The 21,266-nt window shown below is 45.4% G+C and overlaps 1 protein-coding gene across 1 annotated transcript in view; it reads right to left on the bottom strand.

The window, feature by feature from the left end:
- ATRN (attractin) overlaps positions 1-21,266 on the bottom strand; it is a 444,499-nt gene that overhangs the window by 250,688 nt on the left and 172,545 nt on the right. Inside the window, exons 4-6 of the mRNA XM_082258667.1 lie at positions 20,829-20,957; positions 7,740-7,939; positions 4,203-4,371 (exon numbers count right to left, since the gene is read on the bottom strand). Of these exons, the coding sequence (XP_082114793.1) occupies positions 4,203-4,371; positions 7,740-7,939; positions 20,829-20,957 (498 nt within the window). The remainder of the gene's footprint in view (positions 1-4,202; positions 4,372-7,739; positions 7,940-20,828; positions 20,958-21,266) is intronic.

Genomic DNA, 21,266 nt, shown 5'->3' on the forward strand with positions numbered 1-21,266 from the left:
AGTGGCTAGGTGAGACTTTAAGTGAGGTGAGACCTCAGCAGGTAGTGCCCGGCGTCTCCATCCCTGTATCAAGAAAAAAATGAGGTTGAAGGATTATAAGAGGTGCATGAAAGTCAGTCAGCCCCCAGTCTGATGTACTCACCCTCCAGTCTATCACCAACCAAGTAGACCTGTCTCATGATACAAAGAACAGGGGTTTAGTTAACACACATTTGCAAACGCATGTGTAAGCTGCAGCCCCACTACACGGCACCCTGTTTTATCTGCAGTCCTAACACTTTCTAATTTAGTGTCTCCACACTGGGAGCACATGGCTGCTAATGGATGGATGGGGGAACAGGTGGGAGGGAGACAGCCCAACCTCCCCCAACCCACCCCAAACCAGACCAGTCATGGATGGGGGTGGGTTGGGGGAGGTTGGGCTGTCTCCCTCCCACCTGTTCCCCCATCCATCCATTAGCTGCCATGTGCTCCCAGTGTGGAGACACTAAATTAGAAAGTGTTAGGACTGCAGATAAAACAGGGTGCCGTGTAGTGGCTCTGCAGCTTACACATGCATTTGCAAATGTGTGTTAACAAAACCCCTGTTCTTTGTATCCTGAGACAGGTCTACTTGGTTGGTGATAGACTGGAGGGTGAGTACATCAGACTGGGGGCTGGCTGACTCATGCACCTCTTATAATCCTTCAACCTCATTTTTTTCTTGATACAGGGATGGAGACGCCGGGCACTACCTGCTGGGGTCTCACTTAAAGTCCCCACTAGCCACTCATGACATCACTTCCGAGTTTTTACATGGAGACCCGATCAGAGCCGAATGCGGCTTTGATCAGGTCTTCTCTTCAGCGGCCGTGCAGGCTGGTTGCTTCTCAGCTGCTTCGGTTGTCATTACAAGACAGCCGACCGTCGGCTATGGACACCGGTACTGGGGGGGATGTCTCTAGCTGCAGGCATCACTCCGGTACAGCACTTTCCTGAAATATCGGCAATATCGGTAACCTCAGGGGCCGATTCCGATATATCAGGGAAAGTGCATATCGGCTTTGCCAATAAATGGTTGATCCCTAATATATATAATATCCTACATACACACATATATATCTCATACATATATATGTATTTATTAGTGCATATGGATTACAGTAATAAAAACACTGGGTTCAAGAGGGCTTTAACTCAGCGTACTTACTTCCAATCCATTTTTATGGAGGCCATGTCCTACATGAAAGTACGGAATCACCTGAGCCGCCTTTGTTACTTTCCATGTATCAAGACACCATGCAGTAAGGCTTGTTTCTCTGACTTTGTATTGTGCTTTTAGTGCAACCCTGCAGATTTCTGTGTAGTGTGAATAACTGTTCTGAGACTGATTTGTGTTTCTCTGAATGATGCCATGTCCAGCTGAGTTCCATTTATTTTGCATGCAAAATCAATTTCAACGCAACCCATGCACTAACACACATGTGCTTTAGTAGCACTGTTTATAAGCAAAATGCAACATTCAGAATCAATGAATGCCCATCACATTATAGATATTTTTGCAGGTAAAATGCTCCTATAGAGAAAGGTTTTATCTGGTGGTTTCCTTTGCAGCATACATGTGCCAATATTGGTATGTGTTCAGTTCCTGGATCAGAATTTTACAATTACAACAAAAATGTGCTGCCTGTAGAGTCTAGCTCCAAAGTGAAAATGAAATCTTTAGATCAAAGTTGTAAAAAAAAAAAAAAAAAAAAAAAAACTTAGGTTGCCTCTTGGCTATGGCCACAGGAAAAGTTCTCAGAACATCTCTCCCATAAGCTGCTGAGACCTACTTGTCTATATTACGGTGAAAGCGAATGGCTCAGGCACTGCTGTGGTGCTGTCAGTTTAACAATGGAGGCCTAATAGCAGGAGGAAAGAGCAGAATGAGAGATGAGCTCAATGTGGTACATCTCTTTCATTATTCAATCAGCAACTTGGGGTGGGTTAGTAATCAGCCTCTATATAGCTTAATAGCTTCAAAAGATTGGCTTTTTTTTTTTCTGTTGAAAATTTCTTTTCATAAAAGATGCACATTTTTAAACAATATTCTGCAGTTTCATTAGCACAGAGCAGTTGTTTAAAACCAAAGTTCAAGTTGAGAGGGAATATACAGGCAAAATTTATGGGAAGACTTGTAATTCTGTCCACCCACTTCTGTAACTCAGACAGCCCTGTCTCACAGTATAACCAAGACAGTGACCTCACTTTCTCTGTCTGCAGTTAAGAAATACAGTTTTGTCACCGACTCAACCCCACCCAGTAAATGGGTAAAGAAAATTATCGCCACACAGAGGAGGACCACTCTGCTATCCTTCTCAGCAAGCCTCAGTATTGTGCAATGCAGCAGAGCCTGACTGATTCATGCCTTTATATCAGTTATATTTATCAAATTTTATTTACTTTTTGAATCAATACATAAAACCGATCAAATATTGGATTTCTTTTGGCTTTAAAGCGATTTTGAAGAGGACCCATGATTACACTGTAGGATAATTCTTTTTTAACCACTTGCCTAATGGGCACTTTCACCCCCTTCCTGCCCAGGCCAATTTTCAGCTTTCAGCGCTGTCGCATTTTGAATGACAATTGCTCAGTCATGCAACACTGTACCCAAACAAATATGTTATTTTTTTTTTAGATAGATAGATCCAGCAACTGGATTTTTTATTTTTTGCTAAACAAACTAAAAAAGACCAGAAAAAAAAAGTTGGTTATAAAATTTTGTAAATAAGTAAATTTTCTTATTCACTGATGTGCACTGATGAGGCTGCACCGACAGACTGATGAGTTAGCACTGGTGGGCACTCTTGGATGACCAGTGCCCTGATTGTCAGTGTAGATTTGCTGCTCATCAGCTTTCCTCCACTCATGCGCTGTCAGCGTGATCAGAGGATCGCCGATGACCGGCAAATCCTGTGTACATTGTGATCAGCTACGATTGATCACAGCTGATCACATCGTAAAGAGTCGCCGTAATTGGCTCTTTACCCCAGTCTGGGACCAGCTGCGTCCGAATGACGCAGCGTTCACAGATCACTGCCGATGCGCGCTGCAGGGGTAGCGAGGGCACAGGAGGAAGTCATATGACGGCCTCCCGGCAAAAGTGCGGCTGCGCTATAGCTGTCATTCGGCTATAGCGTGGTCACAAATGAGGTTACAATACTTTTCTGTGGCAGGTCCCTAAGCCACTTGCACCATCCTCCTTTTTGCAGATATCCACTTAGCTAGCCAGATGGTTAGGACACACCTGTGCGTGCACATTTATGGGTGGTGCCGTGTGCATCTATAGACACACAGTCAAGCCATGCCTCCGCTCCCTCCAAGAAATTTGAGTGACGGCCAATTGCTCTGCTGCCAACTGCCATGTGAACCTAGAAGATCAGGGTAGCGGCGCTGATTTGAGGACCCAGAGGCAGTGTACACAGACAGCAGGTAAGCGTTTCGGGACAAGGAGGCAGAAAAAGGAGCGGAGCCCTTTTTTTACTTTAAAGCGAAAGTAAACCCTCCTCTGCAACTTGTACCTATAGGTAAGCCTATGATGAGGCTTATCTACAGGTACTGTAAATATCTCCGAAACATGTACCGTTTAGGAGATATTTACTTTGCATGCAGCCAGTGACATCACTGACGCATGCACTCTGAAGGAACGTTCCTTCAGAACCCCGTGCCCGTCGGCTCCCGCGCATATGACGTCATCACGGCTCAAGCCAATCAGATGGCCGGATGCTGCAAGCCTGGAAGAAGGGCGACCGAACATGTCACCCATGAGACAGGTGAGCGGTCGGCACTGCAGGGGCTTCGTTCTAAGGTAAGTATTTCATAATGAGCTAGTATGCGATGACACTAACTCATTATGTGTTTGTCTTTCAGGTGTTCATTTTTTTTTTTTAACTCTGAGGTTTACAACCTCTTTAATACAGGGAATGCATCAGGGTAAAAAAAAAAAAAAAAAAATGCCTAGCACTACTTCTAGGTTCTGCCCACTGTCCTCAACATACAGCCACAGTTCAACTGAGATTAAATATAATCTAATACTATAATGAAATCTAAAGTAATGTCTCCTTTGAGAGGACTGACAGTAATTCTATTTTCCATTTACGTTTCTGGCAGCTCTTTAAAATAACTATACTTCCTGTATGTACTTGCAAACACAATATAGAAACAAATATGGTTCTCACGCCATAACCATCTGGTAATTGGAATGGTTGAACATGTAGCCGCCCACAATCCACATGACATCATCCACCACTGCGGCCTTGTGAGACGCTCGGGCCAGCTGTGGGACAGAGAACTCTTCTCGGGTCCAGAACGACTGGTTGGCTGGGACTGGGACTGAGCAGCCGGGACCTGAAATAGCCAGAATAATACATATGAAGCTGCGACCCTCACCTCCAATAAACATGCACAGAAAGAGTAAAACACACAGGAATTCATGTCTTAACAAATGGCAAAACAATTCCATCCATAGAAACCTATTAGCTTCCAATAGCCGGACAAAATAAAGATAATTTGTTGTTATGGGATAACACTAAGAGCCCATTCAGACTAGCGCGACTTGTCAGGTGACTTGTCAGCTTGACAAGTCGCGGTAGGTCACGGTCCATTGAGTAGTACAGGACCCGTTCTAATAGGAGCGACACAAGTCGCTCCGACTTAGAAAAAGGGTCCTGTACTACTTTGGGGCGACCTGGGAGCGACTTGCATAGACTTCCATTATGTGAAGTCCCTGCAAGTCGCGCCGAAGTCGCGGTGCACATCGGTGCACGCGACTTCACAGGTCGCCCCCTGAAGTCGGATCGCCTCAGTGTGAACTGGCTCTTACAGTTCTAACTTCAGACAACTACAAAAATAGGTACAGTTGTCCCTTAATGCTGGATCAGCAGGATCTGGCCAAATTTTGATCCATCTATGGGCAGGCTGGATGTACTGAAGTTGATCACTCGATCTACTTCAACACAACCAGCCTGTCAACTTTTTTTCATGCATTAACTGCTTGCAGCTCAACTCATCGGTCACTTTATTAGGTACATCTTGCTAGTACTGGGATGGTTCCCCTTTTTCCTTCAGAACGGTCTTCATTCTTTGTGGCAATGTTGGAAACATTCCTCTGAGATTTTGGATATATTGACATGACATCATCACGCAGTTGCTGCAGATTTGTCAGCTGCACATACATGATGAAAATCTTCTGTTCCACCACATCCCAAAGGTGCTCTATTGGATGAGATGTGGGGAGTGTGGAGGCCATTGGAGTACAGTGACCTCATTGTCATGGTAAAGAAACCAGTGGTGAGATGATTTGTGACATGGTGCATTATCCTGCTGGAAGGAGCCATCAAAAGATGGGTACACTATGGTCATAAAGGGATGGACATGGTCAGCAACAATACTCAGGTAGGCTATGGCATTTCTCAACTGGTACAAAGGGGCCCAAAGAGTGCCAAGAAAATATCCCCCACACCATTACACCACTCTACTGCAAATGCGGAGGATATTTTCTTGTACAAGCGCTTTCTTACATTGGATTTCTGTAAGTGTGTTTTTCCTTTGATATTAAATTGCCCTTAACGGTACTCACTATGAGTTTTGTTTCCTTGAGTTTCTCATGGAAAGAATTTCTTGTTGTGGGCACCAAAGATTATCTTCCCGTGATCCATGGAGGAGGAGTGTATACTTTTATATGAAGGATCTGCGACATCTGCCATAAGGATTATCCATCTCCCTTGTAAGCTTGAATGACCCAAAGAGTATAAGCTTTGTTGGGTCCACAATATCTGGTAAGGCTCTGATTTATTTATATCATCGGTGGTGGTTACACACCTAGGATCATTTGAGGAGGACTTCTCTGTACTCTGTGGTGGATGTAACATGAACTATTTTTATGATGGACTATTTTTTCTTTATTGCATAAACACATATGCATTTATGCATATTTTTGCACATATGTCTGCACAATTGTTTATTGTATGTATATGTTTTCATACATATGCACATACATGCACTTTATTTGCATAATTTTGCACATATACTTGCGATTCTAAATATTTTTGCAAAGTGTATATTAGTTTAATTTCACTTATGCGAATTTGCACACCTTTGCATAAGTTTGCACATAAAAATTTGCACTGATCTTTTGTAAGCATTGATATATGATCTGTACCTTATACTGTTTGTTTTATTTTATCAGCGCTGCATTTTTTATTCATTACTTCTCACAAATTGTCCTTTGTTTTGCTGGCAGCTGGATATCATGTGTTGGCGCAGTATACATTTCTACATAACACCACCACCAGCCCGAACCAATGATACAAGGCAGGATGGATCCATGCTTTCATTTTTCCTTTAATTTTCTATGGCAAATACTGACCCTACCATCTGAATGTCGCAGCTGAAATCAAGACTCAGCAGATCAGGCAGCGTTTTTCCAATCTTCTATTCGCCTGTGTGAATTTTATCCTATTTTTCCCTTTCTTAGCTGACATGAGTGTTGCCCGTTGTGGTCTTCTGCTGCTTCAAGGTTCAATGTGTTGTGCGTTCAGAGAGGCTATTCTGCATATCTTGGTTGTAAACGAGTAGATATTTGAGTTACTGTTGCCTTTCTATCATCTTGAACCAGTCTGCTCATTCTCCTCTGACAAGGCATTTTCATTTTCCTCCACACACAACTGCCTTGGTTGTGCTTGAAAATCCCAGCAGATGAGCAGTTTTTGAAATACTCCAAGCAGCCCGTCTGACACCAACTACCATGTCACGTTCAAAGTCACTTAAATCCCCTTTCGTCCCCTTTCTAATGCTCGGTTTGAACTTCAGCAAGTTGTCTTCTGTGATTGGCTGATTAGCAATTTGTGTTACCAAGCAACTGAACAGCCGTACCTAATAAAGTGGGCGGTGAGTATAGCCACCAGCAGTGATCATTGTATTTTGGCGGCAAGGAAATCTCCCGCTGTCGGAGTACATTAGTGCACCGGGGGGGGGGGGGGGGGGGACAGACAGTGCTGTTGGGGGAATCAAGTGATTTTCTTTCCTTCAACCCATGGCTGAAGGATAGAAAACTGCCTAATCTATAGCTTGCTTTAGAGACTAAAGCCTCGTACACACGCAACGATTATCGGCCGACCGATCGGCCGTCTTTTGTCCAGTGTTGTGTTGGTTGAAATGTGCTCTAGACTGCACACAAATTTTCTCGGCCAACAAAAACCAACTTCAGAAGTGATGTCATGTTCTGGTTTACGTTTCGTGTGTTTTTTATACTCTGAGCATGCCCAGTCTTGCTCATCAGAGTTTTGTCTGCCGAAATCTGTACTGACTGACGGAAAATCGGCCGTTCTGGTGACGGCCAACAAAAATTTTATAGCCTGCACACCAGATTTTGTTCGGCCGAAAAGTCGGAGTCGGTTGTCAGAAGCATCATACTAACAAGCTGGAAATTGGCCGATCCGACGTTGGCCGAAAATTCACGGCCAACTATCCATGCGTGTGTACGAGGCATTAAACCAAGTATCAAGTGAACGAGCCACAGTAAAGTCTAAATTTCTTACATTTATACCTATTCCAGGTCCATCAGGGAGTATGGTAGAAAGAAAACTTAACACTTTAACACACAGAAGTCCGCAATGGCAACCTACATCATTTTTTACTGATGACAATTCTATTTTATAGGTGGGAAGAAACAATTTTATATGAATCATTCCTTGACTAACTCTGCTGGTACTCACCCTGCCAGCCTGAGTAGCAGACACATCCCTTGGTGCCGTTGTTGCACACCCCACGCTCGGGTTCTCCGCAGCTGTCCATGCAGTACGGGATGTCACATGACTCTCCCTTCCAGTTCTCTGCGCAATCACAGTACACTCCGGTGTCATTCCCGGAAACACACATCCCTCTTCCAGAGCAGTTGTTGGGACAGGTGTCAATGCTGCAACAAAGGAAAAGACATGTGAATGATATAAACCAGAGGAAATTCTTTGCATTTAAATATGACGTTTGCAAATATTAAGTCATTTTCTACAAAGGTAAAGTATTAGAAGATTTGCCATGTATTGACTAGTAGCTGTATTCCCATAGGAGAGACCTTCAAACATTTCCTGTGAAGTGGAAGCCCAGGAAGCAAGGATTGGAAATTCAGAAAAGCCCAGACAACTGCACACCAAAAAATCATCTGTATTTATTCCACATCTAAAAACACCATCATACAGCATATAAACACTGGGGGGGCTGAGCGAAAAATCAACGCGTTTCACGCTTCCACTAGCACATAATCATGATTAAGTGCTAGTGGAAGCGCGAAATGCGTTTTTATACATGGAATAAAAAAAAAAGATGATTTTTCGGATGTGCAGCTGTCCGGACTTTTCTGACTTTGCAGTATATACAGCTTGACGAGTGGACCTTTTGCACCCGAACATGTGAGAAGTGTGGACAGGTGAGAGCGGACTCACCTGGAGCAGCGGCTCATATTTTAACATACAGGAACGTTATCTTTCCAACAGGAAAAGAGACAAATTCTAGCCCCTATTCACTCCACTAATAAAAGCTCTTTTACTGCTGTGTCCCCACTGGAGCAACTCTCCTCACTTCCCGTCCAAGTGACACAACAGAAAGTGAGAGAAAACGAATTAGAATTTATATCAGCAATAAAAACCTGACAGAGCCTCTGTCTTATCCATCCAACAAGAATAGATAAAGTTTTGGCTGAAGTTCTACTTTAGCTTCACAAAAGCAGATCAGTGTATGAGAATCATGAGCAAAAGTCTGTATAAATGACTGCATATACCCTTATAAGGTCTCTTTCACACTTGTGCGACCTTAAAGTCGAGTGACTTGAAGCAATGCCTGTGTAATTTTGAAGGTCTATGGACCTCAAGTCCCATCAAAGTCGGACCAAAGTAGTGCAGGGACTACCTTGAAGTCACACAGATATTTACTATACTCCTTGGAAATCATGGGGTACGACTTGTCATGCGACTTTACAGTCACACAAGTGTGAAAGGGGCCTAAAGGAAATTACAGCAATATCCTGTGTCAACATAATTTCCATAAAGGAGTTCCAATTTCTATAAGTAATAGATTTTTATTACATTTTTGTCATAAAGAAAAATAGGTACAAATGCACAGTATAAGTCATCCACACTGTTTAGTCACTTGTTGCCCTTAGTACATAACCGTACATCTGAGGGTTTAGGTGGTTATTTTTTTTCTTAGAGCCAGCAGTGCTCTTTAACCACTTGACCTCCAGAAGATTTACCCCCCTTCATGACCAGGCCACTTTTTGTTATACGGCACTGCGTTACTTTAACTGACAATAGCACGGTCATGCAACGCTGGGCCCAAATAAAATGTATGTCCTTTTTTCCAACAAATAGAGCCTTCTTTTGGTGGTATTTGATCACCGCTGCGTCTATTGTTTGCGCTAAAACACAAAAAAATTGAATTTTTGACTTACTGTAAAATCCATTTCTCTGATGTTCATTGACGGACACAGCTCCTGGTATTCATAATCATTGGGTTATACGTCTAGATCTCCTGAGCAGAATGCGCGCCGAGGATGCCTCCCCAGCCAGACAGGCTGGCATCTGTGGTGACCACTGCCCAATACAAGGGGAGGAAGGATTTTCCGAGCCACAACGCCGGAGAATGAAACCGCCATATCAGGGACTCCCTCGTTCCCCGACTCAGCTGGATCTGATTTTGCAGAGACTGCAGAGACTTGTCCCTTTTGGTCAGAATCTATCTTTGCAGGGACCTCGTATGGAACTCTGCAAACTGAACCGCCTCGAAGGTAGACACCATCAGCCCAAGCACCCGCATGGAAGCCTGGAGGGACGACCATCTATTGGACAACAGGAGGCAAATTTCAGCCTGCAACTTCTGGAGTTTGTCCAGGGGAAGGAGCACTCTGACTTAGGCCGAGTACAGAGTCCGGCCCAGATAGTCCAGCTTAGTGGACAAAACCAGAGCAGACTTCTGAAATTTCAGAATCCAGCCAAACTCCCGCAGAGTTCGTATTGTGATCTCCAGGTTTTCCACCAGAGCAGAGGGAGATTCAGCTCGCAGAAGGAGATGGTCCAGGTAGCCCAGTACCACAATCCCCTGTTGGCGTAGCAAAGCTAGCACTGGAGCAAACACTTTTGTGAAGACCAGAGAAGCAGAGGCAAGACCAAAACGCTGGTGAATGTCACATATTGGAATGTGAAGGTAGGCATCTATGATATCGATAGAGGCGAGGAAATCTCCCTGACGCAGGGATGCCACCACCGTTCAAATGGATTCCATTCTGAACTTCTGTACCCGCACAAAGCAGTTGACCACATTGAGGCCCAGGATTGGACACACTTTGCCTTCCTTCCTGGGGACTGTGAACAGGTTTGAGAGAAAAACCCTGAAAATGTTCCAAGAAAATGTTCCAAACTTGGAACCGGGACAATCACCCCTTGAAGGAACAGGTTTTGTACCACCCCCAAACAGGCCCTGTAAGCGGTCTGGGGACAGGCGCAAGTTGGAAGGAAAAAACCTTGTCGGGGGACAAGAGGGAAACTCGATCTTGTAGCCGGACCGAATGACTTCATGGACCCACTTGTCTTGCACCAGGCAAGTCCACAGATCTGGAAACTAGCGAAGAGGTCTCCCTACCCCTAATACGGGTGAGGGCGCACCTTCATGCTGAAAGAGCCTTATCCAATGATGTCATCCATGGTAGCTTCAAAATGGAGATCTCCTTTGAAAGGAAGATCAGTCAAGGCTTTTTTTGAAGTCTGATTCACAGACCAGCACTTCAGCCAAAAGACACAACGAAGGACCACTGCCAAAACAGAGAGGCGAGCCATCAGGGGAGCCGCATCCAAAGAGGCATTACAGATAAACTGCAGCCCCTGGACCAGCTGGTCTGCCAGCTCAGCAAAGGCATGGGGGAGCTGTCCCCCCGCCAGGTCAGTGTTAGAGCTTATCCCACTCAGTCAGAGTTTGCAACATTAGGACAATGGTGAATACCGGCCTCATTGCTGAACATTGTGAGTATACATATTGCAGGCCACAGTCTCCCCCTCCTGGTCAGCCGAATCCTTAAAGGCCAGGAACTATTCAACCGGAATCATGGTTGCTTTGTTTAATATGGAAACCGGAGGGAATATGGAAACCGGAGGGTCTACTACCGGTGGAACAGTCCACTTCTTAAGAAGAGACTTCTCATAGGGGTAACGCCTAGTAAAGCACTTAGGAACCCCATAAGGGACACTTTGGTTGTCCCCACTCTTTAGCGACAATTCTGTCAAAATAGGCAGGGAAAGGAAAAACCTTTGCCACTCTGGATGGCTTTTGAGTGCCAAAGGGTACCTGCGCCTCTGTCGCAGCTTCAGCTGCATCCTCCATCTTTAGGGGCTCATGCACAGATACAAAAAGTGCATCCATCAGCGCCTTTATGTGAGTAGTCGCAGGTGTCCTCACTATCAGAGGGTTCCAGGCGCGTGGTTGCAGACCCAGCAGGGTGACCCACGTCCGCAGCAGCCGAATCAGATTCAGGATGTGAGGAGACAAAGGCCGGGGGGGCTTTTTGCTAGCCCGTCGCCCGAAAGCCACCTCCACCTGGGACACAAAGGACTCCAGGACCACCATCAGTGCATCAATGGATGGTTGGAACCCGGAGGGCCCCGCAGCCTCAGAGAGGGGATCAGGTGTGGAGAGATGTCCTCCAAAGACTCCATGAGTTACTAGGGGGACCCGAAAAAAGTGTAAAAACACTGCAAAGGGACAAACCCCACCGCGCTGGCAGCACCACCCAAAACACCAAAGCACCAAACGATCCTCAGCAGAGAGGGAGAGAACCCCACCAGATTCACCACCCAGCAGAAACAGGGATCTGCAGCCACCAGGATAATCTGCACTCCACTTGCGGAAATCAGGAAGTGAAAAGATCCAGGAGTCAGCACCAGGGGATGAGAAGAGGCTCCCACCGCCTAAATTGCCGCCCACGGGGCTCCACTGTCATGGCTCCCGCTATTTTCAATAGCAAACCACAGTAAAATGGCCGCCGGACTACACAAACATGGCCACCGTGCATAGGAATACACAGGCTACAACAAAATGGCAGCACCACGAGGCATACAGGGACCCAGGAGGGAGACCAGGCCTCTGGAACAGATCCAGGCAGGATAGGGGGGCCCTGGCAGGTGCCTCCACCAGGTAGCACCATCCCCACGCACAGTCGATCATCCGGTCACCGACGGCACACCCCCCCTTCCCCACCATCGCTAGCACGCGCCCTGCCCCCACCCCGGGAACAGTGGCCAGACCACCCAAAAAGCCCCAGCGTATGTGGAGGAGAGGAGTGGCAGATGAGGGACTCGGCAGGGGGGGGTGGGTGCCTGCGGGAAGGAGGGGAACCCGGGTGTCCGACCGTCACAAGGAGGGGCCCACTTCCACCCAAAACCCTCCAGGGGGAGAGGGGGGGGGGGGACAGCTACTCACCATACCAGAAATCAGGCGTGCACCGCTCTAGACAGAAACCCTCACCATCGAAATGGGGGGCTGACGGACAGGAGGAACGCCGAGACCCGCGAGGCGTTTAACTCGCAGGCCAGCCCCAGCCCCCTGTATGTCTCGGCCGACCTAGCGCGGAGCAGAGGTCTGCGCGTGCACGCTCGCTGGCCAGACTGGGGTGACCACTGGATCTAGATTATTCAGCCCGTCGCCTAGGCCGGCAGTTGATTGTAGATCTCACAGGAAAAATCCAGGTTTTACTGCTACAGGGTGGTCTTTATGTGGTTAATGTAAAAGCAATCCAAGTGGCTATGCCGCTACTGGGTCACTTTTACATGCAGCAAAACCCCCTACCTTCTGCTGCCTTCCTGGGCTCTCCCTTTCTACCAGGGAGCCCAGGACTGAAACCAGCAGTTCCTCCAGCTGCCCATAGAGATGAGGGAGAAACAGAAATACCCCACTCATCTCTATGGTCTATAAAACCAGAAGCAATGAGGCTTTTGTCACTTTCAGTTTGTTGTAAACAAGCCATTAGCAGCTTGTGAAAGAATCTGATAAAATGAATCTCTGTTTGATCAGCTGCTTTGGAGGGCAGATGAGAGATAATAATAATAATAGACCCCAGATTTCTCCATGAAGAGGATCTGTTGCAGCCCCATGTATCACAAGGGATGTTTATCCCTTGTGATAGCAATAAAAAAAAAAAATAAAAAAAAAAAATAAAAGCTGTACTGTAAAAGGAAAAAAAAAATGTAAAATTAATAAAAAAAATAAATAAAAATTAAAAAAAATAAAAAGCTCCACCTCGTGCTCACACTGAAGTCCGCAAACGTTGGAGCAAGAGCAATCATTCTAGCACCAGACCTGCTGTGTAATTCACAAGTACCACTGTGTGTCACCATTCAGCAGGTGTACACAATTTTAAAGTGTGACACGTTGGGTATCCATTCTTATTATGGATATTAATATCTTTTATATTTTCCCAAAAATCGGGTACTATATTGTCTTTTTGTACATTAACAATCCCCCCCAAAAAAAATTGCATTTAAAACACCAACATGCAGATATCGTGCAAAATAAATTTAAACTTTTTTTTAATTTCAGAAAATATATAATGTTTGTTTCTAAGTAATTATATATTAAAAAAAAAAGATCAGTGAAGTGTCAGAATTGGCTTGGACAGCTAGTGGCTAAAAAAGGTATTAATTGAGGTGCTGTCAAATATTAGGAAGCAAGCCTAGTATGTGGCTGGGAACATTAAATACAAAATATTCCTTTTTTTTTTACTCTGAAATTTTTTTTTCTAAAAGATAGTCTACACTGAAGAAGAAATAAAGTTGTGCATGAATGCTTCTTGGTTTCCTTGCTGTGGAACACATAATATGGAAATAAGCCCCTCTTGCACTCCCACAGATTCAGTGTCAGTACCATCCAGTGCCGGGATGACATACGGGAACGCTACGGAGCACAACAGAGAGCAGGAAATCTCGGCGGAGGATTCTGTGAATAGTGACACGCACAGAATCCTAATTACACATAACACGTCTGGTAATATTTATGTTTCAGCTGTCAGAGCTGTAAAGGCGTCAGTCAATTATTACAAGTGTCAACTTGGAAAAGAAAAAAGAAAAAAACAAACACATGTTCCTATTTAAAAAAAATAGGATTTTTGTACTTACCGTAAAATCCATTTCTCTGAGTTCATCGACGGACACAGCGTTCCATAAATCATAACTACTGGGACGTCCAAAAGCAGTGTCAAAAGGAAAATGAGGGCTGGGGAAAATAAACCAAGGCCAAACATAAGTGCCCTTAACCAGGACACAGGGGGCAGGATAAAATGGACCTGCACTGCCCTTGAGTATACCTCCATCCTGGTTATTTGAATACAGGAAAAAATCGCCCAGTGGGACTTTAAATTGAGGTGGACCCAAAGAAATCATGATACTGAAGTAAAAATATATTTGGTTTATTGTGTAGAACCAACATAATGGGTAATATAACATGAGTACTTGGCATATACATAATACAATGCGTGAACATACAAAATATCATTGAAGGCATGACATATCAGCAACAGTATATACATCAATATATGTAGTCTTGAAACTCAACGTGTTTCGTGGGTCGCATTGCCCACTCATCAGGAGTATGTATGAAAATATGTCTGGAAAAAATTGTATGGTAATTAAATAAACATGCAGGATAAGTTGCCAATGAAGTATGAATACTTAAAGTAGAACCCAAAAGGGGAGACATCATACTTGCATATAGAGCCACGCCATTGTATTTGAACAACAGTGTTGACACAAGGTGGCGGCCGAGTAGTCCGACATGGGAGCTAAAGGGGCAGGATCCAGAGGCACCGAACCCAACAAAAAAGGTGAGTGATGAGGATGTGCTGTGGGTATGCCAATCATGGACCTGGCCAATCTCTAAATGGAAAGATATATATGAGGGAGTAAGTATGCAGCCAATTCCTGTAGGAAAATGGCCAAAGTAAGCATAGTCATGTAGAGTAAATATATTAGAGACATGGATCTGGACCAGGGAGTATGGAAAAAAAATACCAAGGTAGGAAAAAATACCAAAGGTGGGAAAAAGGGGGTGAAACAGGCAGGTGAGGGTGGAAAAAGTGCTTGGGGAGTGAGTGAGAGTGATTGGAAGGAATTCCACGCGAGAGCCATGTATGGAGTGATTGTAAGAAAAGGTGCAAAAAGGACCAGGACACAAGTCCGTCTGAAAAATAAAATAAAATAAAAACACAGCTCAAGAGGGAACAGCCCTTGTTAAACAGCAGCCTGCAAAACTTTGTGGACAAAAGGAGCATCCGCAGATGCCAAAGTATTTACCTTATAGAATTTTGTGAAGGCATGCACTGACGACCAAGTGGCAAGTGGAATAGGCCTGAGTCACTGTCTGAACCCTCTGGAGATGGTAGCTGAAGAAGCGCAGCCAGCCCTTTTTTTGGTCCGTCCGTAACCACAAAAAGCGAGTCTGACCTCCGAAAAGTAGCTGCCAGATACACTCAAATCGCACGAACCACATCCAAGGTATGCAAAGCAAAACTCCTTGGGATGAGCCAGCTTGGGACACAAGGAAGGCAACACAAAGTCCTCATTCAAATAGAAGTCCGAGACAACCCTGGGCAGGAATGATGGACAGGGACGAAGAACCACTTTATCCCTATGGACCACTAAAATAGGGACTGTGAAAGGATAATGCCGACAATTCCGATACCCTGCGGGCCGAGGTAATAGCCACCAAGAATGTCACCTCTTGGGATAACGTAGGCAAGGGAATCTCCCTAAAAATATTCTCAAATGGAGGTTTCTGGAGAACCGCAAATACAAAATTTAAATCCCATGGCGGCAAAAGAGACCGTACAGGTGGAGCCACATGTTGAACCCCCTGAATGAAGGTAAGAACTAAAGAGTGTGTGGCTAGTGGTTGCTGAAAGAAGACTGCCAGGTAGACACCTGGCCCTTAATGGTACTCAAGGCCCACTTCTAATTAACGCCCAGTTGAAGAAAGGTTAAGAACTGAGCCACAGAAAAGGATCGAGGATTAGCGCCAATCGACTCACAGCATGAAATGTACGCTTCCCACGTACGATGGTGTATCTTGCTGGAAGACGACTTATTTGCCTTCACTATAGTAGGGATCACTGATCTAGCCAAACCTCTATCCCTCAGTACCTGGCTTTCAATAGCTAAACCATTAAAACCAGCGACTGTAAAGGAGGATGGTAGATCAGCTCTTGGGACAACTGGTCTTCTCTGAGAAGAAGCCCCCAAGGGATGTTTATGGTCACCAGATTGATTGGAAAATCCTCACCCTCGATTCCTCAAGAATACTGGCTTTACCATGGCCCTTGGACGTCTGCGGCATCTGCCAGGGGAACCCGTTATCTCGCCACAAACCTGGGTATCCTCTTGTGGAGCCGAACATGATAAAGGAGCTGCGTGTAGGACTGTGCAAACATAACTGTCTTGAAGGTGGATACCATTAGACTCAGAACCTGTATGCAAAATGGGAGAGAGAACTATCTGGCCGGTGAATCACGGCCTGTGGTTCCTGAAGTTTGTCCAGAAGAAGGACCATCCTGGTCAAAATTAGAATCAGACCTAGGTAAATTAATTGCCTGGACAGGGATAGGGGGACCTAAGGTAGTTCGGACATCCATTACCTGAACCTTTGCAGAAATTAAATCCGCACAAGGAGACTCCGGACCTAAAAAACGACAAGCTTTGTCCTCCTTTCTGGGTACCCCCAAAATAATCATTTCATGGATCCACTTGACACTCAAGGAGGTCCACGAGGCCAATAATGGGTGAGGGCAGACCTTCATGCTAAAGGGGTCTTGTCTGCGGGTCCAGAGAAGCTAGCTTCTAGGCTTACCAGACCATGGATGCTTGGAACCTCCCAGGGAAGATTTGCAAGATCCATTTCCCTTATCTTCCATCCCAGAAGCACAAAATAATTTTCTTTGTGCTGAGAAGGAGGGGCCCCGTCTGCGACGAGGCTCCTTCCCTTTCCTAGACAATGGCAGGAAGGTACTCTCTCTCTTCCCCCCCCCCCCCCCCGTAATACCCTTAATGATGTCATCCAGGGTAGCCCCAAACAAAGGATCGCCTTAAAAGGGCAGATCAATGAGCACTTAGAGTCTTGGACTGTAGACCAATTCTTAAGCCATAGTACGCTCCAAATCACCACCGCTGAAACAGAAAGTTTGGACAACACAGGAGCTGTATCCAAAGCTGCATCACAAATAAACTGCAGCCCATGGACCCACTGGTCCACTACATAAACATAAGCAGCAGAGATCTGCTCACCCCCAAGGCCCTGGTGCAAAAGCTTGGCCCATTCAGTTAGGGTCTTAAAACACCAGGGCTGAGGCAAAGACTGGCCGCAATGCCGAACAAGCCATAGTAAACATGATGCGTGCCACAGCCTCTGCTTTCCTGTCAGCCGGGTTCTTAAAGGACGGGGATTCCTCTAGGATCATGGTAGCTTTGTTCAACCTGGAAACAGGAGATTGCACCACTGGTGGACTAGCCCACTTTTTTAAAAGTGACTCCTCAAAAGGGTAACGTACAGCAAAACGTTGTGGGACCACAAAGAGTTATTTTGGTTGTTCCCATTCCTTACAGGAAAACTTGTAAAAATAAGGCACCCCCCAACCCCATCCCAATTAACACCAGACTCCAAACTATGCCTACCTAGAGAAACCAATTAAACCCACACATTTCCCTTACAACAATACCCCCCTTGGGGCTCTTCTATAAGACATAGCACAGTCCAGAGATCTATAGAACAACCTACCATTACTAAATTTAGACTACAGAATAATCACGTCACACATACCTAATCCCACTCAACAAAAAATTACCAACTGAAACACTCCTTTACTGAGGTCTACGGCATAGCCCAAACGCCCTCAATCCTGTTGAGGAACAAACCTTTTTTGAAATTCATCATGTGACGAATGCCCATTTGCTGGGACGTTCGTCACGGGTTACTGGAGGAGTGTGGAGGCCAGCCTCCTGCCCACGGACTACGGCCCTGGCTTGCAGGGGAGCGCGGCTCTGGTTGGGGGGTGTATGCTGGGGGACCCTTGGAGTACTTTTACTTTGAATTCAAGTCCCTGTCACTCCAAGCGACACAGACTTTGGGCCTAAGCTGCATATTACAACAAAGGACTTTACACCACGACAGACTAAACAGATGCTAATGACATCAGACTCAGCTATGGTATACTGGGGTGATGTGAATTGACACTTAAGTTATAATAAGGTGTGTTGAAAATGGAGACGGGCAGTCTGAGAGCCTATGTCTTCTGCTTTCATCTGTTTAGAGGTGGAGTGTGTTCACATTTCTAGGAATGCGTATTCGGCTATGTTTTTGGCTTGTTTGTTGAGTTAATTATGATAATGTTGCAGTCTCATTCACCTATTGTCTCTTTCCAGATGACCAAGGTATGTTGACTATGTTCTGTACGCAATTTCATTTGCATATGATAATGAAATCAAACATGAGACTGTATATATTGGAAGTGAGTTGTTGAATAAAGTGTCTTTTGTTTTACCCTTCATCGAGCTTGGGCTGATATTTGGAGGGGGAATTAAGGGGCCAGGTCACTGCATCACATGAGATTCTGGAGACCCAAGACAGAAAAAGTTGGTCCAAGTATTTGGGATCTGTTACACATCACCTCCCTCATCAACTGCAACAACCTTCCATACCGAAACAACAGATGGGGTCCCAATCCGTACTTGGGCAAAGCTGGTTCCCGTAGGGGGTGCCCAATTCGGAGACAGACTCCAAATGCCTGCAATAGCCATCAACTACAACAAAACATTCTTCATCAGAGGAGAATGGAATTTAAGAACCCCCCTTCACCCTTTATACCCTAAAATCTTACCACACCCCTTTAGACAAATGAGCATATCCACCTGAACCCAAAAAACGCTGACTACTAAATAATACAACTATTCAGAAGCAAGACTATCACAATCAGTTTAATGGTCTCTTGTACAACCGTTCCTGTGATATCTTGGTATAAACTGCACATTTGTTTTACTTATTTCTGATGTTTGTACTTGTGTTTATACACCCTCTTTACAAAAACCCCAAAAAACATATTAAAAAAAAAAAAAATTAAGCAAAAAAAAAAAAATAAGGCACATAAGGAAACGCCTTTGGAGTGCGAGGAGATTTATGTGTACCAAACGACACAGCCACGTCCGTGGCTACATCAGCCGCATCTACCAGGCACTGCGACCATTGATGAATCATCCGCACTATCGAATGGATCTGGGGGTGTACATTAAGCCCCCCTGGACGGGCCACGTCTTACAGCGGCATCAGGCTCAGATTATTCTGAGCCTGATCATACTTAGTCCGGAAGACAGCGTCTCCCGGACTAAAGGAAATTAGCCCCTATGTCATCGGACTACACAAACATGGCCGCCAGCTGGAGACCAGCCAGACTAAAGGAAAATAGCCCCTGTGACATCAGGCTACACAAATATGGCCGCCAACCGGAGACCAGCCAGACTAAGGGAAAATGACCATCAGCTACAGCATGCTGCCAGGATCTTCCCTGTGCCCTCTGCAATGCTGCACTCTTTGCAAGGGGACCCCCTCCTGAAGGTAGGACACATGTTAGGGGAAACTCCACTGCACACTCTGTACTGGAACCCCCCTGCACTATACCCACACTGCAAACAGTAGGTAATGCACCTAGGGGTCTCCTACATTGGGACCCCTCCAGACTACCAGGGCAGGACACACTATCCCAGGACCCTTAGAGTGGGGATAGCGGGGGAGACCCCAGGGGTCTCCGCTGCATCCTCTGCCCTGGGACCCCCACCAGACTCCAGGTCCAGACAGGGGGGAAAGGGGTGGGGAAGCCCAGCTCACTGAGGGATTTTTAAGCATCGGGGAGAGGGAACTTGCAGGCAGGTCCGACCGTCCCTGGAGGTTACCCTCGTCCATCCCAAGAAAACCACCAAAAGGGGAGAGGAGGGACTGTACCCTTCCATGGTGCGGGGAACGCTCCAGACAGAATCCTCCCCACCAAATTAGGGGAGCTGTCGGCCAAGGGACCGCTGTGACTCAGACCCAAGCCCGGTCTTATGTGACCCTGCGAGGTGTTTAACTCGCAGGCCAGTCTCTGTCCGTGAGGCTATGTTGTGGCCGACCTAGCGCGTAGTTGCTGTCTGTACGTGCTGGCTGGCTGGGGGGGACCACTGGATCTAGATTATCCAGCTGTCACCCAGCCCAGCAGTTGATTGTAGATCTCCCAAGAGAAAAAACACAAAAGACGTAAGGAAGGAGAAAAAAATTGCTAGACCAGAGATCCCAGCCGGGAGCCTAGGTCCTTACTCCTGACTAGACGGATTAAAACTGATTACCTAGGGCAGAGAGGGAGTTGTATACCAAGCTGAGGACGGCCCATGGGCATAGCCAGGTGTTTTTTGTTCTGCCCAGTCCTACTTCTGGAGGAGGCAATATAACCCAGTAGTTATGATTTATGGAGCGAAGTCCGTCGATGATTGAAAGAGAAATTACAGCTTGATGCACATCTAACAGTGGTCAAATGGGCCATACACACTATAAGATTTTCTGAAGACTTTTTCCTTTAGGACTTACCAAAACCAGATAATATGAGGTCAAACCTAAACACTTTCAATTTGTATGCAATCTGGCCAAACTACATAGAAAAGGTAAATCTAAAGGAAATCTAACCACAAAAGTTGGATAGTGTGTATCCAGCTTTAGACATGCTGTACAGAGCACACCATCAGTCCAGAGTTGAACCGTTTTACCTGTAGCCTATGTTAAATCCAGTCAGGTTGTAGGCGGCGTCACTGAAGAAATGTAATAAAGCGTAACCAGAGGTAGCCGCAACTTCTGGAACAGACTCATTACTTTCCTTCTCCGGAACGATAAGTCCGCTGAAAAAAAAAAAGGGATAAACATATTACTGATCGTGAGACTACAGTCTGCAACTCACATTTAGAAATTTATCAGATGTAAAAGTTGGTAATTGATGTTTAACTTTAGGGACATAATAAAGATCAACATTCCAATATATCCCAAAACTGGCCCATCAATAGATTACAAGCAGTAGATCTAGATCAGGGGTCTTCAAACATTTTAGTACAAGGCCACAGAATATTTAATAAATATTCTTGGGCCGAAAAAAAAAAAAAAAAACTGTTTCATAAATGAAAGAAAAAGGTTTTACCTGGAGATTTTTGATA

Source organism: Pelophylax lessonae (assembly GCF_965119305.1).
Source record: "Pelophylax lessonae genome assembly, chromosome: 1".
Lineage (NCBI taxonomy): Eukaryota > Metazoa > Chordata > Amphibia > Anura > Ranidae > Pelophylax > Pelophylax lessonae.